A 26,701-nucleotide genomic window follows, 5' to 3' on the forward strand; every position below is an offset into this window, starting at 1 on the left:
ACAGGAGTCACGGTGAGGACCCCAGTCAGAACTTTGAAGAACTTGTTTCTAGAACATTGGGTGGCATCACAGGTCAGTCATCGTCATCACATGATGGGAAGGGAAAACAGCAATTAAGGCTGTTAATCTCTTAAATTAAATGGTTGTGTCCAGAGATGGGCTACATGCCGTTGCAGGGCCGGCTTTATGGCGGTACTATCGGTGCCACTGCAGTGAGCCCCGTGCTTACAGAGCCACTGCACTCTTCCCCACAACAATTAAACTGATTGATGGGGGAGCGCGGGGCCTCTGTAACTCTCTTACCTTCTCCTTTGCGATCTCCTCCTGTCAGTGTCCCTCATCATGGCGCTGCGATGTCAAATGGTGTTGCGTTGCCATGACAATGTGATGCCGGACGATGTCACATGCCGTCCCATTGCCATGGTAACGCGGCGTCATGATGAGGGGCACTGACAGGAGGAGATCGCAAAGGGAAAGGTAAGGGGCCCCGCAACACTGCCCTGCAGTGAGCCTCACAATTTTCCTAGCTGGTCCTGGTTCAAAGGGACACATACATAGCAAGTGTTTAGTGAGCTCAATGCATTTTATCTGTCAGCTGATAACTGCTTATTACTGTAGCTACATGTTTTTTAAAACAGCAGTAAAAAGCCGCATAACAAATAAAGATGGGAAATGTTGGCCTTTTTGTGTTTAATGAGACAACTCCTGTACCCTATAAAAAGAAAAAGTGCAGATTTATTTGCAAATGTTGTTTCGATTCAGAAATTCTTTCAGTGGGAGACTGAGTTCTTTATAAACATGGAAAATGAGGAGAATTGTATAATGTTTGTTTAACCTTGTGGACATAAAGGTTAACATGTTTATGTGGAATGCTTGGAGCAGTTATAGATCTTTATCCAGACTCTGCCATGAGATGCTATTAATATTTTCCAACACCAGAGGGCGCCCTGGTGCATTAAATGAACTGTTGTCGATTGGAAAATTGATTGCATGCCACTAGGTAAAAAGAGGTGCAAGTTTACAGTATACTTATTATTTCCTTCTGCCCAACTGTTTCCTTTGGAATTATATATGGCTGCAAACTTTCACAGAGGGATTTGGGGCTAGATTCACTAAACGGCATGACAGTAATACAAAACATAAAACAATCATTATTTTCCTTGTGCTGACCCCATATTCACTAAGCTAATTCTATTCAGAAATACATCTAAAAAAACTATTAATTGTATTATTGTTTTCAGGAGAAATTTCACTTGAGTGCATATGAATTTAAAGGTCATATGAATAATGGATATTGCGTCTTTTCATTTTGCAAAACCATAGTCCTTACTATTCTTCTGTGTGTGTGTGTGTGTGTGTGTGTGTGTGTGTGTGTGTGTGTGTGTGTGTGTGTGTGTGTGTGTGTGTGTGTGTGTGTGTGTGTGTGTGTGTGTGTGTGTGTGTGTGTGTATATATATCAATATATATATATATATATATATATATATATATATATATTCTGTAAGTGGTACTTATACTTCTTTAAAATGTATTATAGGTCCAAATACTAATATGGAGTGGTGTATTTTTTTCTGGCTGTATGTAGTTTCTAGGTAATATTTTGGGGTTTTTAAGTTGTGAGACTAAATACAGTTTTGTATTTTGATGGCTTTGGACACTTATGGTGCTTTATACAGTACATACTGTAGTCGTTTTTGTCAGTTCTTGGTTGTGATTGTACAGGACCTTACTTTTACATTCAGGTTAAGCATTCTGTATGCGTTCATGTAATGGTACATATTTAAAAACTAAAGTAACCAGATTTTCAAAAGTAGAAGCTGGGACACATTAAAGAAATGATTTATAGAACAAATGACATCACTTAAAAATAAATATAATGGTATTTATATAATAGCATCCAAATTTATGCTGTATAAATTATTTATTTCAGTTTCCTAACATAACACAAACTCTCACCTCTCTCTCTCCCCCTATCCCTCATCTTTCACACACACACACACACACACACACACACACACACACACACACACACACACACACACACACACACACACACCCATTTTTTCTCTCCCATATCTCTCTCCTTATTCCCCATCTCTCACACACACTCTCCCCCATTCTCTCTTCCTCCCCATCCTCTCTCCCCCACTTCCCCTCCCTCCCCCACTATCCCTCTCCCTATTCCCGATCTCTCACACACACTCCCCCCATCCTATCTCCCTCCCCTCCTTTCCCTCTCACACATCCCCTTCCTCCCCATTCTCTCTCACCCCACCCCCTGATTATCTCTTGCCCCACCACCATCCTCCTCCGCTGCCCCCTTTGCTTCCGCCGCCATCCAGACAGTGAAAATCTCAAAACCAGACTTTTTAACGATTGAGAAAATTGTCGGGACACCGGGACGTTTAATGTAAATTCATGAGTGTCCCGGCTAAACGGGGACATATAGTCACGCTATTAAGAGCAGCAAACCCCCGCCCCCAAATGATGTTTCCTTCTGATGCTTACATGGACCAGGGAGGGGGGTCCCTCAGAGGTCCTCCGTGGTGCCCTAACCTCCTAGTGCCCCCAAGCTAATGAGATATTTGTAGTTTATTTGTGCCAGTTTTGATTAAAAAAAACAAAAAAAATGGCCACAGGGTCATGAATAGAGAGTCGCAAAGTTAGCTCCTGATGTTAGCCGCAGGATCGCAAGAACGCCCTGATTCGGGTAAGTACAAACAAAATATTGTGAGAAGTGTGAATTGCTGCTTTAATGGACCAGTAGAAGAGTTGTTCATAGATGTAATAGTGTGTAGAGATTTAGAAAACTTACAGATCTTTTTAATTTACACCAAAGGTTTGTGGCCTTTTTTTTTTAGCACGGGCACACATGGATTGCACATGTCGCCCTTAATGATCAGACCGCACTCAACCCTTCTCGCTTACACACAACACTCACCCTCCACAAATGCACAAACAAGCCTCCCTTCTTACACACTCACACTTCATACTCACCCTTATTCTAAACACACTCCACATTACAGCAGTAATACTACATCCCACCCCATGTTTTTTTGTGTGTGTGTAACCCAGGTCCCCCTCTCTGGGCTCTTTTCATTCCCCTCTCCCCCCCCTTTCCACTCACCTCCACTACAGGCAGGAGAGTTGCGGACGGTTGCGGGGGCGCGCGGTTGCTGGCACAGGGTGCACGTGCCTTTGGGAAGTGTCGAGCTCCGGAGGCTCCCCGGCGGCCCAAACGCTCAGGGCGCTGCCATTTTGTATGTTGCGCAAGCGCAGAAGCACCGTAGCTGCGGCGGCCATTACAGGCAAGAGCTCCAATACATTTGGCGCAGTTGGGGGACCATGCCAGTCGGACCTGGGATAGCAGAAGGTAAGGTGGGCATATGCAGGGAGCTAGTGGCCCCTGCACTAAACCCCAGCTAGGCCCTGACTCCCCTGTATAGTTTGTGGCTGCTAAAGGGACAGGCCCTTAGACAGGGACACTGCCCCATTACAAACAAAAAGAGAAACAGGAGCGCGAGTAGTAAACAGCAGATGTAATGGTGGACAAGAATAAACAAACAGCAATACGTTTGTAATACACTAAAAAGACAACACAGTGTGCAACAATGTAGCTATAATTGATAACTGAAGATGAGCAAAGAACCAAAAAACTTTTGCCTGTGTGGGTGTTGAGAGGAGATGGCCCGAAATGGATGTAAACCTGGGCTGTCCACTGTAGCACAAGGTAGGTGTCCCCCCGATTCAATGGTGCTACACGTGTCCTCAGGAGCCGGTTCAGGAACCGATGGTACTGCCACTATCTCTCCCTGTGCTGCGCTCGTCCCTCGGGTGTTCCCACGCAGGGGGTGTCACGCTGCCGTCTGGGTGTCAGGGTCTCCTAGACCTCCTGCCTAGCCATAGTTCTCCTTTGTCCACTGGGTGTGCTGCTGTCTTCTGTTTCCTCAGGGCTCCTCTGTCTGTCTGTCTTCTTGTTGCTCCTGTCGCTGTCCTTTATAGCTTCTGCTTCCTGGTTGGTTCATTTGCCTTTGCTTCAAGTCAGACTCCTATGCACATGCCTGTCTTTGATTCCTGATCTGTTCCTGTACCTGTACCTGTATTTGTAGTCTGTTCACAGTAAAGGCCCTTGCTAGTAATCTGGCTTGTCCCTGTTTGTTCCTTGCTCCCCGGTCTCAGTCCCTGCTCCCCATTCTCAGTCCCTGCTCCCAGACCTGTCCTGCCCGCCTGTCCTGTTCCAGTCTCCTCGTTGCCGACCTCTGCTTGTTACCTGACTTCGCTAACTGCCGCCTGCCTCGGACCCCTTCTTGTTACCTGACTTCGCTACCTGCCGCCTGCCTCGGACCCCTGCTTGTGACCCCTACTACGCTCGTGCTGTTCCGGCCACCGAGATCCTAACCGCCACAGGAGTCTCCCGTGACACTGGGGTTTGGCTGCTTGTATCCTGGCGTCCTGTTGGGGATCAGCTTCCTCACTCCTGCCACTCCACTACGTACTTCCGTTGTCAGGAGGCGGGCTACCGGATGCTCGTTAGCTCCCCTTGTTGTATCCACCCAGTCAGACAGGCTAGAGTCCCTGTGCAATCTTTAGCTTGACTCTCAGCGGGCTTCTACCCACTAGTAGATTAAAAATCAATAATCCAACACGTTTCGGTGTACCTACGCCTTCTTCAGGGATGTTTTTGGAACAGTGCTCTGCAAACCTTAAATATCTAATCAATTCAGTTAAAGTCCTGCTGATTGGCCAAGGACTTCATGTGTAAATTACTACCAGCAGTTTAACCCTATTAGGTATTGATGGCTCAGTAGTATCTTATAGGGATTATGACTAAACAAACAGTGTCCTGGAACTAGATTCCATATTCTCTGTCTCCCTACAGTTTATGGGATTCATTTCTCCCTAGTTTAGCTGCCTGTTATTTTCCCTGTCCCAGCAGCTAGCTGCATGTGAAAAGGCAACATTATTGTTACATGTTGTTTACACAGCCTGTGTTGGTTGCCTGCATCTCCTATTCTCCTAGCTGAGAGTGGGCTATTCCTACCCCCCTGTCCTTGCTGACAGTTAGTATAGTCTCACTTCCCTTCTGGACTCTGAGTGAGTACCTGCCTGCTATTTACCCCAGCGAGGCCCTTCTGTTTTACACTGCCTCATCCTTGATACACTGCACTTCAGACAGAGAAGCACTCTACCTACACTACATCTACAAGTACCTTTCTTCCTGTGATTCTCCCTCAATAAAACTAAGCAAGACAAAAGGACTTGTTTGTGCTTTGGAAGAGGGAAGGCATGAGTTAAGCTTACTGGAACTATTCATACATCATTCGTGACCCTGGTTTCAGGAAAAACAGATTTAAAGAGCAGTGTCCCAAAATTCTCTCCAGTCCATATCATTGCACCCAGTAAATTGAAACATTTATTGATATCACATAGTGCAATCCTATAAACCAACATAAACAACTTTATACATGATACATTTATTACAAATTCATTAAAATCCTAACTGCAATAAGGCTACATGCATTAAAATCCTAACGGATATAGGGCTAAATGCCCCTCCTATTTTACTATTGTTACTGAAATGCCAGTAGATCTAGCTCTTCATTCAAACCATCGGGTGCCATGGTGTGTAGTTTGAAAATCCAGTAAGATTCCCTCTGTCTTAACCTCAGGAACCTATCCCCTCTCATCGCACCTGTACTGACACTCTCAATTCCCAAAAGTTTTAACCCTTGGGGATCCCGTGCATGCTCCAACGTGAAATGTCTGGATATACCATGACCCATGAACCCTTTGGTGATATTGCGTTTATGCTCAAGGAATCTTTCCCTCAATTTTCTCTTAGTGCGCCCCACGTATTGTCGCCCGCAGGGGCACTCTAGAAGGTATATAACATGAGTACTGTTACAATTAATAAATTGTTTTATTGGGAACTTGTCCTGTGTGATTTTTGAAGTGAATGTATTTACTTTATTGCTGATATGGTGACAGGTTAAACATCTGTTCCCTCCACATTTATGGCAACCCGCGGGGAGTGCTGGAAGCCAGGTTTCTCGTATTCCAGAAATGCTTCTTGTCCCATCTTTATTCCTACGTAGCATACTAGGTGCAATAATGTTTTTCAATGACTTAGCTTTTTTTAAATTATTGAAGGTCTTTCCTCTAGTGTATTTTAAGAAGATTATCATTCATCAGGATCCCCCAGTGTCTATTAACTATTTTTTTGATGGTGTTAGCTGACCTGTTGTATTTCGTGATAAACATTGTCTTGTTTTCTATTTCTTTTGTTTTATCTTTTACCTTATTATTCACAAGTTGTAACGCCTGTATGCCCGCAGACCTGGCCAGTCCCCAGTACTGAGGTGGGTAAGGGTAATACACGCACCCACAGCAGTGAGGGCGTGCCCGGAGTGTGGTAATGCGTTGCCGGGCCTGGTAAGAAAGGGTTAACGTATACTTGCTGAGTCCGGGGTGCCAGAGATCGGAGAGTAATGTCCGTGTGCCAGAGTTCAAGGGTTGGAGAGAGCAGCGTAGTGATGTCCGTAAGCCAGGGTTCAAGGGTTGGAGAAAGCAGAGTAGTCAAATCCAAAGCAGTGTTCAAGTTCAAACCAAGGGAATCCAAACAGGGGCAGGGACAGGAACCAGCGCTGAAACAGACAAGGGAGCTAGGCATAGACACAGGAGCTACAGGAAAGCTATGCAGAGCAATGACTAAGAGGACAGAGGGGGGTTATAAAGGAAGGGTGACCAATAGGGAGGAGAGGTGGAGCAGAGGCTTGAGTGAGAGTTTGCAGGGATAGGTCTGAGAGAGCAGGGGAGGAGACAGGAAAATAATCCAGAGAGATGGCTTGTAAGCCACGGGGGGCGGAGCTAGAGTTTAAGGGCGGCAAATAACTGGAGCGGGTGCGCGCGCCTTCTGTAAGTGTGCTACTGTATGCGCGTGCACCGCGCGTGTCACAGGGCGCGAGGGGCGCACCGCCAGGGAGACGCTCGGCACCGGAGGCGGAAGGGAAGGAGAGGCGTAGGAGCCAGGTAATGCAAGGGCTGGGGTGATAGAGGCACGCCGAGGAATACGGGTACCACGGGGTGTAGCGAGGGACCGGGAACGTGCGCGCAAAATGCGGGAGCCGTGCACGTGACCCGAACGCGCATCAGAGCACGCAGACCGCGCCGCGGAGGAACGGCCGTGAGAGGAGGATGGGAGAGAGTGAGGACCAAGGGAAGAGGGGTGGTTAGGAGTCGTGGGAACTGGGGTGACGGGGACACGCTGGGAAGCGCGAGTCCCCCGATCCGTTACACAAGTGTGTTTCTATTCATATTTATTACTTTCCCTAGGGCTTGTTCTAGATCTTCAGTCCTATAACCCTTATCCACAATTTTTTTTTTAGTATCCTGTTCTTCAAAGTCTGCTTGTTTAGTGCAGTTTCTCTTAATACGCAGGAATTGTCCATAAGGGATATTTGATTTCCACTTTTTCAAATGATTGCTCTTTGAGTGTAGGTAACTATTGGCATCTACTGTTATGAAATATGTTTTGGTATATATTTTAGCACTCTCACTGAATAGATTAAGATCTAAAAAGTTTATAGATTTTACATCATATGTCACCGTGAATTTCAGATTCATATCATTAGTATTCCTTAAGACTATCCACTCCCCTTTCCAAATAAAAACAAGATCATCTATAAATCGCTTATAATAATAAAACAATATATTATTGAGCGCGCGGGTAAGTATAGTTTTTTTTTGTTTACTTAAGCGCCGAGCGTGGGTGAGTGTGTGTGCACGAGCGCCGCGCACACAGCGTGAGCAGGGACTTACATATAGCTATATATGTAAGTAACCGCCGCTCAGCGCTAGATGGGACGCAGCCTTACACACACCCATTCTCTCTCCCTCCCATCCCTCCATTTTCGTTCCACCCTTCCCATTCTGTCTCTCTCCCCTATTCTCTCTCTGCCCCATTCTGTGTGTGACTCTCTCTCCCCATTCTCTGTCTCTCTCTCCCCCCCCCATTCTGTCTCTCTCCGCATTCTCTGTGTATCTCTCTCTCCCCCATTCTCTGTCTCTCTCTCTCTCCCCATTCTCTGTGTGTCTCTCTCCCCAATTCTCGGTGTGTGTGTCTCTCTCTCCCCCATTCTCTGTGTGTGCGTGTCTCTCCCCCATTCTCTGTGTGTGCGTCTCTCTCCCCCATTCTCTGTGTGTGCGTCTCTCTCCCCCATTCTCTGTGTGTGCGTCTCTCTCCCCCATTCTCTGTGTGTGCGTCTCTCTCCCCCATTCTCTGTGTGTGCGTCTCTCTCCCCCATTCTCTGTGTGTGCGTCTCTCTCCCCCATTCTCTGTGTGTGCGTGTCTCTCCCCCATTCTCTGTGTGTGTCTCTCCCCCATTCTCTGTGTGTGCGTCTCTCTCTCCCATTCTCTGTGTGTGCGTCTCTCTCCCCCATTCTGTGTGTGCGTCTCTCTCCCCCATTCTTTGTGTGTCTCTCTCTCTCCCCCATTCTCTGTGTGTCTCTCTCTCCCCCATTCTATGTGTGTCTCTCTTTCCCATTCTCTGTGTCTCTCCCCCATTCTGTGTGCGTCTCTCCCCCATTCTCTGTGTGTGTGTGTCTCTCCCCCCCCCCTTCTCTGTGTGTCTCTCTCTCCCCTTCTCTGTGTGTGCATCTCTCTCCCCCATGCTGTGTGTGTCTCTCTCCCCCATTCTCTGTGTCTCTCTCTCTCCCCCATTCTCTATGTCGCTCTCTCCCCCCCATTCTCTGTGTGTCTCGCTCTTCCCCATTCTCTGTGTGTGTGTCTCTCTCTCCCCCCCATTCTCTGTGTGTGTGTCTCTCTCCCCCCCTTCTCTGTGTGTGTCTCCCCCCCCCCCCCATTCTCTGTGTCTCTCTCTCCCCCATTCTGTGTGTCTCTCTCTGCCCCAATCTGTGTGTATGTCTCTCCCCCCCCATGCTCCCTCTCTCCCCCCCCCCATGCTCCCTCTCTCCCCCCCCCCATGCTGCCTCTCTCTCCCCCCCCCCCCATGCTGCCTCTCTCTCTCACCCCCCCCCCATGCTGCCTCTCTCTCCCCCCCCATGCTGCCTCTCTCTCCCCCCCCATGCTGCCTCTCTCTCCCCCCCCATGCTGCCTCTCTCTCCCCCCCATGCTACCTCTCTCTCCCCCCCCCATGCTGCCTCTCTCTCCCCCCCCCCATGCTGCCTCTCTCCCCCCCCATGCTGCCTCTCTCCCCCCCCCCCCATGCTGCCTCTCTCTCCCCCCCATGCTGCCTCTCTCTCCCCCCCATGCTGCCTCTCTCTCCCCCCATGCTGCCTCTCTCTCCCCCCCCCCATGCTGCCTCTCCCCCCCCCCCCATGCTGCCTCTCTCTCCCCCCCCCCCCATGCTGCCTCTCTCTCCCCCCCCCCCATGCTGCCTCTCTCTCCCCCCCCCCATGCTGCCTCTCTTTCCCCCCCCCATGCTGCCTCTCTCCCCCCCCCCCATGCTGCCTCCCTGACAGGCGCAGCTGCAGCCAGAGGTAGGGGACCAGGGGGGACCCAGGCTATATATGTAACAGATTTTCCCCCACCCTCTGGGAGATCTCACTATTACACAGTGTTTTATGGTGCTCACCTGCTGGTTCACAGGGTGCTGAGTTTCCAGCAGATGAGCCAATAAACCTACCCCTATGACGTTTCAAAGATACTATATTTAAAATGCCCCATGGGAGTATGCAGCAAGGAAAAGGATTGCCTAATATTAGTGAGAAACTGTACATATTACCGCGCTCCTCCCTATAGATGTTTGCTGCAGGTAAAAAGATAGGCCTTGCATAAAGAAAAACAAAAAGACCGATTCCTGCGCTCCTACCAATTATAGGGAGGAGGAGCGCGGTATTAGGTACAGTTTCTCACTAATAGCTCATCTGCTTTACATAGCAGTTACGGAGTCCCTACCAATTTTCCAATTAGTGCAGGTATAATACACCCCAGTGTCAGTCTGGACATCACCCTCCATTGAATGGTAGATGAATGTGTAAGTATATATACAGTACATATATGTGTAAGTTTTATTATATTCACACACACACACACACACACACACACACACACACACACACACACACACACACACACACACACACACACACACACAACACACACACACACACACACACATTAACGGGTATGCCATGATGTGGCATGCAGGCTTACAAATGCTTTGGCCAAAGGGTTTAACAAAATACCCTTTTTCATGAGAATATTATTATATCTTAGTCTAATTGGTAGGAGCGCAGGAATCGTTCTTTCTGATAAATAAGATATGAACCAGTCTAAAGAATGTGGTCCAATTGCAGAGTACTGGAGCGTGTTTAACATAACAGCATGGTCAACAGCATCAAAAGCCCATGTCCCATTTCACACTGTATCTCACTGCATAGTTTTTAGAGGGTCGTTACTATGAAGTGATTTGTTTAAAAGCCATATTGGAATCCACTGAGGAAATTTGACTTCTTATTATAGATGCTTAATAGGGAATTAACAGATTATTCAATAGATTTTTTTTATGATCGTAGAATAGAGATCGGTCTGTAATTGGAGACAATATTTCTGTAAGCACCAGTGACAAAAGATGTTAATACTGGGATTAATCTGGCTTTTTTGTAGGCTTTCAGGATTTGACCATAAAACAACATAGAGTTGATTACAGAGACAAATGGTTTAGCAATGACAATGGCATTAGAACATATGTACAGGCATACCCCGCATTAACGTACGCAATGGGATCAGAGCATGTATGTAAAGCGAAAATGTACTTAAAGTGAAGCACTACCTTTTTTCCACTTATCGATGCATGTACTGTACTGCAATCATCATATACATGCATAACTGATGTAAATAAGGCATTTGTAACAGGCTCTATAGTCTCCCCGCTTGCGCACAGCTTCGGTACAGGTAGGGAGCCGATATTGCTGTTCATGACGTTCTGACAGGCGCATGCGCGAGCTGCCGTTTGCCTATTGGGCGATATGTCCTTACTCGCGAGTGTACTTAAAGTGAGTGTCCTTAAAGCGGGGTATGCCTGTACTACAATTAGTCAGGCCTACATTGGTTGTTTAGCTTTACTGTTAGGAGCTCCTGAATAACTAGTGTGACGGGTTAACCTTTTCACTGCCAATGTTTTGCTGGCTTCTTTGGCAGGAAACTGGTTAAAAGAAACATTTGTGAATGGGGTGCATGTTCATGTGGATATGCAAACAAATTGTAAAAGTAAAATATAACATTGTAAGTTTATTTGCTGACAATGAAATCAATGTAGCTTTTCCCTCTGTGTTTAGTGAGTAATATGTTTTGTTTAATTAAGTTCAAGGTATTTTAGTCCCAATTTAAAAAGCTATTCACCCTGATTACATGTTTTAATTAAATGATAAAGAAATGTAATGAAGGTGATGGATGGCAGAGAATGTCTACTGTATTGCATCTAAAACATGCGTTGCTCTTGAACTGAAGTAGCCGAGTTGAGAACAGAAGTGCAAGCCAATGAAACCATTCACAAACATCTGTTTGCCTATTAACCTTTCAGATCATGATTGTGCTCTCATGACTTCAAATGCCATGTCAGGATGTGTCTGTCCCACCGGAGTTCATCTAGTAGCCGGAGTTTCAGTAGCCTGAAATTAATACACACTTGGGATACTGTATATTTTAATGATGGGAAAAAAAATAAGAACTGTAAAGCAAAATAAATATGTAGGTAGAAAGTTACATTTTATTAGACCAATAAATAGTTTTATATGTACAGGCATTTGAACCTCCACACGTTTAAAGGCTGTTCAGAAGAGAAAAAAAAACATTTGCTTATATATGTATACAGTATATTTATATATGCTTATATATTTTGACGTTTGGTGCTTTCCAGATACAAGAAAGAGCATGTTGAGCTTTGTAACGCACTTACAGGTGTGCGTGAAATGTGAGAAATAAGTGGTAATTGTTCTCTGTAGATCCTTGATTTCAAAAAGAGAAAACATTAAAATTAAATCTGTGAATATTTGGATCACTATGTACAGTATCTATATAAATAAATGAAATATAAATATAGGCACAGAAACATAAACAAATACACAATACACATGTATAATTCTCTTTTCCTCATGCCAGATGAGTGAACAAGTGGATTTATATAAATATATGTATTTAAAATCTGCATGTTTACGCATCTGTAATTAGTGAGAAATGATGGGTGATGCAAATACCACAGCTGCAGAAGGACCAAGCAGGTGTCAGATCTGTCAGTGACAGCTCTGCTTCCTGAAGTCAGGCCCAACAAAGCATAACGTCATCTTAAATATATCAAGAGACTCACAAATTATTCTATTTAAAAAAAAAAATGTTAAGCATTTACAATATTGGTACAATATTTATTTACATTGCCTTTGCTGAAAAGTGAGTTTTAGTATGAAAAATTGCACTTGGCTGTAAACAACTGTAAAGAAATGAGCAGGAGCAGACAGGGCCTTTGTGAGCCAAATTTGATGAGCCCTACATTACACTGTGCCCCACATCTAGTGGGTGAGTGACTTTTTTTTCTTGACTGTTATTTTTTTAGTGAGATATATATATATGTATGTATGTGTGTATGTGTGTATGTGTGTATGTGTGTATGTGTGTATGTGTGTATGTGTGTGTGTGTGTGTGTGTAATATTGGGACTCACTTGTTCATTGTAGTTTTAATTCTCTTTGTAGTTGTAACACCCTCTATATATAATCCGACGGCCCGCTTTCCATCAAATGTCTTATCCGACGTTGCATAATGCAGTCCGTTGGACACATTATCCAACATTGGAACCACTTATCCGACGCTAACCGCCATGGATTAACATAGACCCACAATCTGATGGTCCGTTATCCGACGGCGGTTTGCGGAACACATTACGTCGGATAAGCGAGGACCAGCTGTACTGTATTATCAGTGTGTTTTCTGAGACTGAACAGACCTAGATGCTATTAGCCTATAAAAGAGCTTCAGAGCAAGAGACTGCATGATGCTGACAACCAATAGGAGGACCTGTTGCAGCGAGGTCAAATGGGAAGGACTCAAGCAAGGGGAGAGAGACTTTGTCTTCCATGAAGCAGGTTTGAGATCTGGAGCGGTGTTGTATCGAGTGACTTGAGAAGGGCCAGACCAAAAAGCTGAGAGGGATCTGTGTGAACAAGAACATCAGGAGGACCGGATCAGTTGAGTACCAGAAAGGGAGAGATCACCTGCCCATGAGTTATTTAGCTACATAGGACAGTAAGTTGGAATAAATCTGCAAAGTCTGGATGGCAACTAATATTTGCTATAGCACAACAAGAGCTCCAACAAGGTTACCCTCTCCATCGCTGGCCAGTATAATAGAACTGTTTGTGGGACACCACCAAGATTCACACACATAAGAGACATTACTCCGCTCTGCAGAGTGTACAAGATAAAGGAACTTTATCAATGACATTAGGTCAATTTTGAAAGAAATACAACACTGTATTTCACGTTCTTTTTGGGGAAGTGTGACAGAGAAACGCAAACAGAAGTGAATGTATAAAAATTGTATTAATATGAAAAAATCAACGTGTTGTTACAATACAGCTTATCACTATTTCTAATACAGAAAAACAATACATAACTAAACACCACAATTTAGAATAAAAACAATAATATTGTTATCACTATCTACCACAGGAAAACAAAACTTAACACCACAATTTTAGAATTTAGTGTAATTTTAGAGAGAGAAAACAATATTAAAGAACCAAAATAATAGAGAGAACAAAAGTTTCTATAGTATAGCTACTCACGGACTGCTGACACCCAACATCCTACAAGGTGTAGTGAGGATACTGTTATCCCTGGTCTCCTTCTTGGATAATCACCTGGGGACCTGCTACACTCTCCCCACTAAACTTACTGTGTCTTTATACACTTTGTTTGAGGGGAGTGGGAAAGGGTCTTTCCTCTTTGAACTATTCATTAGGAATATGTTAATCGAATCTTAGAAACATTGTTTGTTTCTTGCATACAGCAACAAAGGGAGAGTTCTCATTGAATTGTTAATCGAATCTTTGTCTGAGTTTCACCTGGTATCCTGCCACCTGTTCAGACAAGGCAGGTAAGATACAGACAGATATTGTACATAGATAGAAAATATATGTCAGACTGGTTGCAATTTAAAATCACAGTTTATGGTGAAATGACAGGATTCAATTCTTACACTTTGTTGAGCCTTATTGAAGTTTTATAAAGTATTGTGGTGATTTATTAAGTACATGCTCCTGTTCTATTTTCTTCTGGGGGGATTGAACTCGGGACACTTTCATTCAAGCAATACACGTATTGTATTCTGAACAAGGGTTACAAATGGCGGAGATTATCTATAAGAGCACTAGCTACCCAAAAGTTAGGGACAATTGTATAAATTGATAACCCCACCCTCCCCCAGAGGTGTACCACGTTTTTAGAATTCTAGAAACTTCCAGTACAGTTTATATAGAAACAGTATACTGTACATGCACCACCTACTGGATACCGAAAAATGATAGCAACATGAGTGATCAAAGATTAAGCGACTATTGAAAAGCTGAGAATATAGACTCTGCTAAAGCTTTTTTAGCCACGGGGATGCCAGAATAAGCTGATGAAACCACAATTCATACTGTGAATGGTTGAGGAAGAGTACGTATAAGAGGAAAACTGTTTAGTTACAGCGCAAAAGATGTGTTTGTGTTTTGTGTGTGCTCTGAAGTGATTGACCCATCAAGGGTTCGTAAAGGAAATACCGGGGTTAGATGAACATACGGTGTGGCATATCATCACAGCACAGCCATACTATTCCTCCTGACCCAACAACTAAACTGGTGAATCGGGTGTGGGAATTTCTAACCTGGGAGGTGAAGACGTTGCAGGACCTTAAAAGTGATATGGACTCTACAGATCCAAAGTCCTCTATTGAGCCCTCCTTAGTTGGATGCCCTCATACAAGCTACTGTATGGGGCAAGTCATAGTTAAGGTCATGAAACCCATTAATGCGACTAGCCCCTATAAACGATTAAGAGCATTTTCTGGAGAAGAAATGCTAGAATTTATCTTGGTGAGTTCCTGGTCCCTACAGGGAGTTAAGGGGTTACATACTTTTACAGGCCCTTGTTCATGAAACTTATTTCAGTAACTAATTTTAAGTAACCAATTTCATGTTGCAAGTCACTAGACAGTATTGAGCATCACTAACTTGACTTGCTCCCTGCACTCTCCATAATTTACCTAGTTTCCTGGTGACGGAGAGATCAGGTGGAGGCTTCTGGGACCGCCCTCCATTTGGGAGATCGCTACTTAAGGACGCCAGATGGCTTCTAAGATTATTCTTTGATAAAGCGCCATATGGCAGCAAACGCATCAGAGGATTTTTTGTCTCATTTTTTTTGTTCGCGCGTTGTTCATTAAATATTCATTTTATTCAACTTCCTCCAGCCCTCCTATTTTTGCAGTGTCTCGCCATCACTCAACTTTGTATATTTGTATTCAGTTAGGAACTCTGTTAGCTCCTTTCTCTATGTTCGTTACTTGTAGTACTACAACTGTCTGACTGAGATCATTTATAACTGCAGATTCCATGGTGTGTTCTTTCGATCAAGGCTGTCACTGTTATGTATGAGTGTTCTTTCCAAGACAGCTTCACCTTATTCGGGTACACTGATCAAGGCAGAGATAGGCACTGGGCTTTATCTAAGCGTGACAGGTTCATTCATCTTACATTGCATCTGGTGGAAGGTGTGAGGTTTATATTTGAATCATTTGTGGTGTGAAGGGAAACACTTTATGAAAGTGCCGATAATCAGTCAATGACAGAATTCAAGACTGTTCTTATTTCAAATGATTTCCATGGGGCTCCATCTGTACTTGAACTATACCTTCAAGATAACAACTACGGACGGTTATTAAAAGAAAACCAAACTGTCCAACTAACTATTTATACAGGTGCATGAAACTAGTATTGGTATACTTGGTCTCTACGGGAGTGAAGATGTTGACTCTTTCACTGTCCCAGGCATAGGAGACCACACCCTAACTTTCAGGTCTGCTAGGGTGTTTTCAGACAACTCCAAACTAAAGAAACACATAACACCTGCACACCTCCCTTTATCACCTATGCCGCTGGTAAAAAGATTGGCCTTACATTTATGGAAAACAGACATACAATTCCAGCGTTCCTCCCAAATTAGCTTGCAATTTGCTAGCAAAATTTCTATACAGTAGTTAGAACCTAAGTCTAATAATAATGGAGTCGTTTGGTTGTATCTTTTGATCAAAACATGACGCAAGCCTGCTAACCCTGTCAAGGTAAACTGAATATAGCAGGTTACCTACATTAAATAAATACAATATCTTAGTCCTATGGACTAACCTTTGTGAAATATGTAAACGTGCCCTGAGGGTTAAATGAATGGAGCATAATATTTGTTGTGATTTGGTGCAATTAAAACCTAGCATAATCTAGTAACAAAGTTCTCTTATTATGAAAGAAAACGGTGGGTACACAAATTTCGTTAGTGAAAAATAATAATACATATTTCTCTTACTCTTGTCAGCCATAGACACTCATCACCTATTTAGTGGAGAGTGACGTTTATACTGACATTATACCTCCAAACATTTTTAAAACATCACACGAATATAGGCAGTAACTCGCGCAGGTCGGGTGAGTCACAATCTCACCATTCCTCTCAGGTTCGTCGTATCCGGCAGCATCATTTCCGGTTATTGCCGTCCGGCAAGGAAGGATAGGCCGAGTCTTTCTCTCTGGATCACCGCTGGGGCTCTCTGTGACTCTACGCGTTTTACAGGGCTTTCAGCTTCATCAGGAGTCATCATGATTCCCGATGAAGCTTCAAGCCAGTGAAATGTGTGAGATTGTGACTCACCCTACCTACGGGAGTCACTGCCTATATTCGTGTGATGTTTTAAAATAATTTTTATCTAGTAAGCCTCGATTCTGGATTTTTTTTTTTTTAACAATATAAAGCTATATTTCTTTTTTTTATTCCATCTGCACTATCGCATTTCTTTTCTCTCCTGAGTTCACCAGGATCATACCACACTGCCACTGATTTATGATTTGCCTGATTATTTTGACTCAATTGTGAGTATAACTGCTCCATAGAGCAGTATTGTTAATACAGGGATCAGGCTGTGCTGCTCAGCCTGACCCCTGTTTTAACAATACTGCTCTATGGAGTGTTTTTCTGCCTCCCTTTTCTCTTGGATTTAGTCCTCCTCTCCCCTGTTTTTTGGAACACGTCTAGGAGAGATAAATGAAACTTATCTCTATCAGCAGTGTTCGACAAACCTATACATCTGCACGCCCCGGGCGAGTGGATTTAACATTGTGGTGAGCTCCTATTGGCCCAAGCAGTACACGTGTGGTACTAGGTGGCGAGTAGATTTTTTTGTTCGGCGAGTAGATTTTTTGGTGATTTGTCGACCACTGTCTATAAGGGTCAGAGTGGAGGAGAATATTATTGTTAATTATTGTGCAATGTTCACGTGTTTTTGCCTCTATTTAATATTATTGTGCACTGTTCACTTGTTTTGTAATATTGATATAAATATACCGTTTATAGACCTGTTATATGATTAGCCCAATTCACTGATTATTACATTATCCAGGCACTGTTTAGTATCACTGTTCACATAGTAAGCGTTGAGCGCCACCTGTTTTTTCTTTTCTACAAGATCCCGTCTGCCGTGCAAGGTTTTGTGAGAGCCAGGGCCTCCCCAACTCTCTGATTATGGTTGCCCCCAGAATTTTCTATGACTTGATGGAAGCCTTAAAGGTGCATGTCATTCTTTGTTAATAAGTCAGTCATGGGTGATGTTCAATTATATATCCTTATATGCAGCAAGCAACAGCTTCCAAAGCTGCCATGCCACACAGCTAACTTTACTTTTCTTTAGTTTTGCATTGAAACGTTAATAAGGCACTGGTATACTATGGTAGGCACAAATTTGCTAAGATTGTATCATGATGTACAGTACTTTACAAGATCCACCTTTCCAAATGTTACTGTTATATATATAGCTGTGACCATGCAGCAAGCTTAAGCCTATAGGGAACCATGTTAAAAATGGTTATTGAGGCAAAAAGTGACACTGTGTGCTCATTTGCATGTCATTTCCCAGAATCCCTTGCTGCAGTGGAAGTGCTGTATGCTGGGTGATAATGGGGAAAGGCGGGGTTGCAGACCTGCCTAAGACATGCAGATGAGCATACAGCTATATTTGCATATATATATATATATATATATATATATATATATATATATATATATATATATATATATATACATATGTGTTATTTATTTTGTGTGCTGTTTTTATTTACTTTTTCACAGTGATAAAGTAATACGGATCGTTCCTAAGAATGACAAAGAAACCCATGAATTAAAGAATATGTATCGCCAGCTTCAGGTAAGATTCAAGCATATACATTTAGTTCTTCCAAAGTAGAAAACAACCATTTCTGTTCATCTGTGTTATATCTCAAATTGTTCTGTTGTAAATTGTTCAGGGTAGTGAGTCCCTTATAATATTTTTTACTTGTATGCCCTAGGGTTGGGCAATATCAACATTTTCAACATAACGATATTAAGAAATCTATTGCGATAATGATACAATATCTAGTAAATCTAAATAAAATGTGTCCTGAAAATAAATGAATTTTCTTTAGATTTACTACAAAGGGCCCCTTCATTCCCAAACCCTTTCCATGTCTGCACTTCACCTTTCCTGACCTACACTACTCTCCCATCCCTCTCACCCGGAGATACCCCCTCTATTTAAAAACACATTCCATTTATAAAATGTTAAAAAAAAAATATTAAACAGATTTTTCCGACAATTAAGAATTGTCAAAAAAGCTGTTAATTCATTTTTCACATTTTCATAAAGGGTGAGAGGGATGGGATGAGGCGGATGTTAGGATGGTGGTAGAAATGTAGGTGAGAGATAGTAAAGTGCAGGCATGGCAGAGGGGGTTAAGAGTCCCAGGGTGAAGAGAGGAAAGGGTTACGGGTCCCATGGGGAGGGTGGGAAGGGGGTTAAGTGTCCGGGGGGGGGGAGGGAGGAGAGATCGGAAGGGGTAAAAGGTCTGAGAAGGGAGAGAAGAGGAATGAGGAATTGGTTAAGGGCCCCACTTACAAGGGTAATAAAGGGGTTAAGTGCCCCCATGGGTAAGAGAGGAAGCAGTTAAGTGCCCCAGGGAGAGGGTGGGTAAGGGGTTAAATGCCCCAAGGGGAGTGGAGGGGAATGAATGGCTGCAGTTCACTGCTCTCTCATACTCTCTCCCCCCTATACTGCCCAAAGCTACTCCATCCGTCTGCATTCAGAAGCAGGAAGAGCGGGGGACTCTGGGAGAGAGAGAGGCAGAGAGACAGCACAGTGGCAGCTTCAAAGCTGTATCTCTGACCCCCGGCATCCCGTAATATCACGATAACAGGTAATCTCTCCCATATTGGCACTTCATGAGATTATGTTATCGCGATATTACTGAAAACCAGTATATCGCCCAACCTTAGTACGCCCATATCCCTGTGTTCCCTGTGTTCCTTCAGCACTCCTTATATCCTTTATTTATACTCTAATACTATAACTATTCATTATTAATATTATTATAAATTAACACGAGAGAAGAAAAGAAGATTTATTGAAATCTGAACTGAACACAAAAAATAAACTATTAAAAAACAAATTTGAGCGCATGATTTTCACCAGATTGCTAAATGTCCCAATTAGGTGCTATGAAGTAAGGAAAGTTGATCCAAAAAAGTAATATGTATCAACAGGTGATCCCTAGGCCTTGCGAACAGGTGTCTGCCTTGTCGTGGCTCACAAGCTTACAACGCTTTGGCCAAAGGGTTAAACTAAATGACCCAATTTCAAGAGAATATACAAGTATTTTACTGTGTATTTCTGTCATGTTGGATGTAGCATTGGGCTTCTCTGTCGTCAGTTGTATACATATGCCACGCTCAATAGCACTCCATTTTCACACTTAAATACATACAGCTCAGCCCCGTTATAGCGCGGTCTTCGGGGGCCACCCGATCTGACCGCGCTACAAACAGGGTCGCGCTAATTAAATTAAATAATTTTTTTTAAATTAAAAAATGGCTGCCGCGCCCGGGGTTCCGTGTCTACAGAGGGGGGTGAGCTGGGATCGCACTGTGCTGCACTGTGCTACACCTCCTTTCCCTCCTCCCTCCTCCCTCCTCCCGTATCTCCAGCAGTCAGAGAGCTGCAGGCAGTGCAAGGAGAGGGGGAGGCTCAGGGCTGCAGCCTCCTCTCCATGCCAATTTTACTCATGTCCCTGGCCACTGATCACCCCGCACAGCAGCTTCTCCTGCTCTCAATGGCAAACTTTTCAGGGACGCCGGGGGAGCCTGCCCTGTCTAGGGAGAGAGGTGCGTGTTCGTGTGTCTGTGTCTGTGTGTGTGTGTGTGTCTCTGTCTGTGTGTGTGTTCTCTTGTTCCTGATAGCTTCTCCTGCTCTACACCACAGACATTCTATCCTTCTGTGTGCAAGAGTGATTTAGGAGATAGCAGCTGACACCAGCTATCAATTTATGTGTTGCGTTCGACAGCCCCTGAACCCATCTGCCCAGCAAGAACAACCACGGGTCCAGGAGGATCTCCACGCCGAGCATCCGCTGCAGCCAAGCTCTGATTTCCACCCAAATCGGGGCCACCTTCGTGCACGACCACAGCATGTGACGCAAGTCAGCTCTTTCCCCGCACTGTTTGGGACAGAGCAGGGAATATCCTCTGACAAATTTAGACAATTTAATTGGGGTATAGTACCAGCGCATCAGGACTTTGTATGCGTTCTCCTTTAACGTGGTACAGATAGAGCTTTTAGCTGCTGCCTGCAGGATCCTGTCACAGTCTTCGTCCACTAATGTCTCCCCCAGGTCAGCTTCCCACTGTCTCATATAGCTAAGTCTGGGTTCGTCTCTTGTCTCGGGGCAGATCACTTCCCTGTACATTCTAGAGGTTAGTCCCCTTGTGTCCGTTCCTCTAGAACACAGCTGCTCAAAGTTTGTTCTGGCAGGCTGAATTGGGGCTTTATTATAAAATGCTCTGATCTGGAGGTATCTAAAGAATTCTGCATTTGGCATTACTTTTTCCTCCTTGATGTGATCGAATGTTTTGATATGTTTTCTACCCTCCAGATCTTTCAGTCGCAAATAACCCGACTGAATCCACCTTGAGAAATTAGAACTATTCAAGCCTGGAGCAAAGTCTGGGTTACCCATTAGAGGTGTCATCAAGGAGTGTAATGTTATTAGAGAACAGCTGAATTTGGTCGCCTCCCATACCTTCAAGGAGCTTGATATGGCCTGCAGCGGTATCCTAACCATAGACCTGCTTTTTTTGGGAAGCCAAATTAGATTATGCAGCTCCACTGGTGCGCAGCATTCTTTTTCCAGTGCCACCCATCGCCGAAGACCCGGGTCTGAGTGCCACTGTACAATTTGGCTCAATTGGGCTGCTTCGTAATAAGCGAACAAGCAAGGCACACCCAACCCCCCTCTCGAGGTCAGCCTCCTCAAGATATCTTTTTTTATCCTCTGGCATTTTTTATTCCAGATAAACTTCATTATCCTTGACTGCAGAGAGAGGATGTCTTATTTCAGCAGGGGAAACGGGAGGGCCTGGAAAAGGTATAACACCCTTGGATGTAGATTCATTTTCACACTGTGAATCCTCCCAATCCAAGAGATGCCATACTCCGCCCATCTTCTGAGATCCTCTCTCAGAGTTTTGAATAACCTGGGATAATTCGCCTTATATAGTGCCTTTTAGTCTTTTGTTATATTAACCCCTAGATATTTGATCATGGAGGGTTGCCACTTAAAATTGAAGTTTAGTCCAATTAGTTTTTCTACTGCTTTTGGTAAATTTATGTTGAGGGCTTCTGACTTGGCCTGATTAATTTTGAACCCTGAAATTTGATTAAATCTTCCCAGTAATGCAAAAACATTGGGCAAGGAGGTAAGTGTATTAGATAATGTCAGGATCACATCATCCGCGTACAGCGCCACTTTGTGGGCCTGCTCCTTTAACGATATCCCTGTTACATCTGTGCATAATCTCACATGTGCAGCCAGGGGTTCAATACAAAGGGCAAACAACAACGGGGACAGCGGACAACCCTGCCTCGTGCCACTACGTATTTGAAGTTGCTCTGATGGGAAGCCCTAATGTCGCACCCTTGCCGTCGGCCCTTCGTACGGAATATTTTGTTTTTGGGCCAAATCAATCAAATCTATTATTCGTCTGGTATTGTCCGCTGCTTGCCTTCCTCCGATGAACCCAACCTGATCTGGATTAATCAACCTGGGGTGGACGCTACCCACTCTGTTAGCTATGAGTTTGGAGAAAATTTTTATGTCGGTATTGATCAGAGAAATGGGCCGGTAGCTCTTACAGTCTGCCGGGTCCTTTCCAGGTTTATGAATCAGGGAGATAGACGCCTGAAGCATTTGTGTGGAGAATGAGGCCCCTAACAGGACCGAGTTGAATAGTTTTAACAGATATGGGGCTAGAATTTTCAGATATTTTTTATAGTATAAATTTGAGAAGTCATCTGGACATGGTGCCTTGGCTGGTTTGAGTGACTTTATAACTTCCGCTAGTTCTTCTAAAGAGAAGTATTTTTGTAACGCCTCCCTCTCCTCCCTGCTTAATGTTGGCAGTTGTGCCTCTTTTAAAAATTCTCTTAGATTGTCCCTCGTTTTTTGATTGTGTACAACCTTACCTCCATCGTAGAGCGATTCATAGTAGGATTTGAATTCCTCCACAATTCGCTTAGGATTTGAGGTAAGATCCCCCCCCCCCCCCCCGCATGCGAATAGATTGGATATGGTAATTTGGTGTCTTATTCCTAAATTTGTTGGCAAGAAGGGTATCCGGCTTGTTCGCTTTTTCGAAAAACCTATGTTTAGTCCAGCTCATTTCCTTTTCGGCCTGGGAGGATAATAATAGGTTGAGTTGATGTTTGGTGTCTAATAATTCTTTCAGGATACCATCCTTTTTGAGGGTTTTATGGAGCGCAGTGAGGGATGCCAATTTCTCTGGCAGCTCCTTAATCTTGCGCTCTTGCTCTCTTTTGCGTCTTGCAGCTAGACACATCAGAGTTCCCCTGAGGGTAGTCTTATGGGCCTCCCACAACGTGGAGTGTGATGACACACTACCCTCGTTCTCCTTAAAATAATCCCTGATCCTCTCTCCTATCTCCCTCTCAATGGCCGGGATTTTTAGCGAAAGCTCATTAAGCCTCCAGTTTGCTCCTGCCTTGTCTAGTAAATTTAAAGTGCACCGCAGCTCTATCGGTGCGTGGTCTGACCACGAAATATCGTGTATCCCTGTATGGGAGACCACTGGGACCATTCTATTGGATACAAGAAAGTAATCTATCCGGCTGTATCGGTTATGTGGATGGGAGAAAAAAGTAAAGTCTTTAACTCTTTGGTGTTGCTCTCTCCAAATATCTACCAGTTGGCAGTCTCGTAGGCCTTGGGTAATGTTTAGTATATCCTGTCTCAGGGGAAGGTTAGATCAAGTGCACCTATCCAAGTCTGGGTTTGGCGTCCTATTGAGGTACCCAGCTACTATCGTATTTCCCTTTGCTTCGTTATGTAACTTCCGAAAAAAGAGGGAGAAAAACTCCGGCGCCTGTTCACACGGTGCGTATATTGATGCTAGAGTGAGTGGCTGGCCCTGAATGGACCTACGAGGATTAAGAATCGCCCTTCCTTGTCTGATATTTTCTTATCTATTTGGAACGTGATTCTATTGTGTATTGCTATAGCTACTACTCTCTTTTTCTCTCTAGCCGACGCCATGTACACTGATTTAAAGTTCTTATCTAGGAATTTGGGGTAACTGACAGTGGAGAAGTGGGTCTCCTGAAGAAAGATAATGTCTATATTGTGTCTTTTGTAATCTTTATGAGCCAACTTATGTTTAACTGGGCTATTGAAGCCTTTGACATTGTGTGATATGCACCTGATTTCTCTACTCATCTTGCCTCATTCGTACTCCCTTTCTACCGATGTGTTCTACAGATGCGATGACCTTCCTGTTCAATGCCATTTCTGATTCTCCATCCTCTCGACCGCCCACGTCGCTCTCCCGGGGTGGGGTGTGGAGGGGTATGACACAAGAGGTAAAACCAAAAGGGAAAACATGACATGAATACATAGACATGTACAACAGATACAACTTGTCGTCGGCAACAGGGCCTGCCCGCCCTGCAGCCAAGTCCAGTGCCTTTGGGGTGAGGTCTATCTTGGCAGCGATTCTCCCCCGCCGCATTTCTCCCACCCCACGACCCTCATCCTGCCCCCAAAGGACATTACCAGTGTCTAGGGGAACCATCCTCCCGAGACCCAGCCGGAGGCTCATGCCTACTCCGGAGTATGTGTCTCCTCCCCGTCTCCGGCCCCGCTCTCTATATATTTGTATATTATATCTGCGCTCCGCCTCCCTCTGCTCGCCTTCTTCCTATAGTCTCCTTGGAATCCTTCGTTCTTTTCGAATTGGCTATCTCGCTACCTTACAAATGATCTGGTGCTCTTCCCTCACCGCCCCTTCTCCGAATCTCCCTTCCTGTTCCTTATAGCCCCCCCCCGCCTCCCCCCGGTCTATAACTCTTTCTCACTTAGTACCTACCCTCTGCTCTCTCCTTATCCTCTCCTCCCCCTTCTCACTCCCCCCTCTCATAATTATCCTCTGACTTGCACGTCCTCTCACCCTACCCCCCTATGGACGACTCCTCTAGCTGTTTCCCAGCTACCTGGGCTCTTCCCTACTAACTTTTTCCTTCCCTCCCTCTTCCTTCCTCCCTCTTCCTTCCTCCATCTTCCCTCCTCCTCCCGCCTCCCTCATCCTTCCTCCTTCCTCCTCGATACTCGAGGTCCTGCCTTCCGGCGCTTCCCCTGCAGCCCTCTGGGGTCCTTCCATCCCCGCACGTCGCATTCTGACATAGATCTGGGAGTCCTCATCCGATCTTGCCCCCTCCAAGATGGTGCCGCTCCGCCCACCCCTGGGCTATGACGGACTTCTGGTTTCTGGCGGCCGCCATTTTGGATCTGCCGTGGCTGCGAGGAGGAGGTGAGCGCGCGCTCTTCCCGCTCTTCCGGCTTCTGCATCTCACGCTGGCTCCGAGGGGATTCCACCGCTTCCTCCATCTTCCTTTCTCCCTCAAGGTGAGGAACAACGATAAGTTTTAGCTTCTTTTGGAACAGGAACCTCTGTCATTTCACCAGGTCTGTGGAATTTTCAGGGGCTCTTTATAGGTAGCACAGCAACTTTTTCTTTCCTCTAGGGCTTCAGGAATTGACCTGTTTACTGTTCTTCCGGACCCATAACCACACCAGGCGAGGCAACTTTTATAACTTTAAAACTTTTATTAACTCTGTGACAGTCAACTGCGACCCGATCGTCCGTTCACTTCTTGCCCCCTTTTGCCTTGGATGAACCTGCGCCTCTGGTCCACTCGGGCTCCAATGCTTCTTCTGCCTCTTCCTCCCTGGCCGGGACTCCCTTTAGGCCCAGTTTGGCCATAAAAGCCGGCCCCTCCACTGGGTCTCTCATCGTGATGGGCCTCCTGTTCCTCACCACCATCAAGCCGAACGGGAATGTCCACTGGTACCGGATGTTCTTGTCCCTTAGGACCTTAGTGAAGGGGAACAGGTTGCGACGCCTGGCTAATGTGGCAGGCGACAGGTCCTGAAATATCATCATCCTGCTGCCTTCAAACTCCACCATTGGTAGGGCCCTCGTTTGGCGTAGTACTGCCTCTTTGGTGGTGTAGTAATGCAGCCGGACTATAATGTCCCTGGGCTGCTCAGTCTGCATCGGTCGGGACCGGAGCGCTCTGTGGCATCTGTCCATGGCCAATACCTCTTTAGTGCTGTCAGGAAGCAGGGATTCCAGCCATCTTGTGGTAAATTCCTCACAGTCTCCTACTTCTTCTGAGACCCCCCTGATCCTTATATTGTTCCTTCTTTCGCGGTTTTCCGCGTCCTCTTGGCGTTCTTTTAGTTCGTCAATTTGTCGCTGTAGCTCCCCCGACCTCTTCTCCGAGTTTTTCACCACCTTTATCGTTTGGTCAACTTTATTTTCCAGGTCATCTGTTCTTGCCCCGAGCTTGCTTACATCTCTCTTTACCTCCTTATTTCCGCCTGTAAAAGTGACTTTAGATCGTTATATAGCCTCTCGAAGTCACATCTCCGAACAGGCAATAAGGCTTGACTCCTTGCCCCCTCATCGTCTCCCTCCTGCTCAGTGTCGGAGCCGGGATTTGACATGGGCACCATTTCCTCTGCCGCACTGCCCGCTCCTGCACCGCCGAAGTAGTTTCTCACATCCGACAGTTTCTGCTTCTTCTGAGTCGTCTGCTTTTTCAGAGCCATTTCTGAGGGTTTATTAAGTGTTTTGTGACTGTTTGAGGCAAAATCTCTTCGTTTGTGGGGTTTTTTTACACTATTTTCGTAAAGCACGGCACGGAGCAACCTGATCAGACCACCATACTCTCAGCCATCGCTCATGCGCCTCCATGGGCGCCATTTTTAATAACAGGAAGTTTACCGGCAGCTAAGACTGTAAGTATGTTAGGAACCGGGGGTCCTTCGAGGTGAAAATA

The 26,701-nt window shown here is 44.9% G+C and overlaps 1 protein-coding gene across 1 annotated transcript in view; it reads left to right on the forward strand.

Annotated features, from left to right (window-relative positions):
* CPA6 (carboxypeptidase A6) overlaps positions 1 to 26,701 on the forward strand; it is a 206,632-nt gene that overhangs the window by 88,381 nt on the left and 91,550 nt on the right. Inside the window, exon 2 of the mRNA XM_075589028.1 lies at positions 18,388 to 18,463. Within this exon, the coding sequence (XP_075445143.1) occupies positions 18,388 to 18,463 (76 nt within the window). The remainder of the gene's footprint in view (positions 1 to 18,387; positions 18,464 to 26,701) is intronic.

This window comes from Ascaphus truei, chromosome 2 (genome assembly GCF_040206685.1).
Source record: "Ascaphus truei isolate aAscTru1 chromosome 2, aAscTru1.hap1, whole genome shotgun sequence".
NCBI classification, from domain to species: Eukaryota; Metazoa; Chordata; class Amphibia; order Anura; family Ascaphidae; genus Ascaphus; species Ascaphus truei.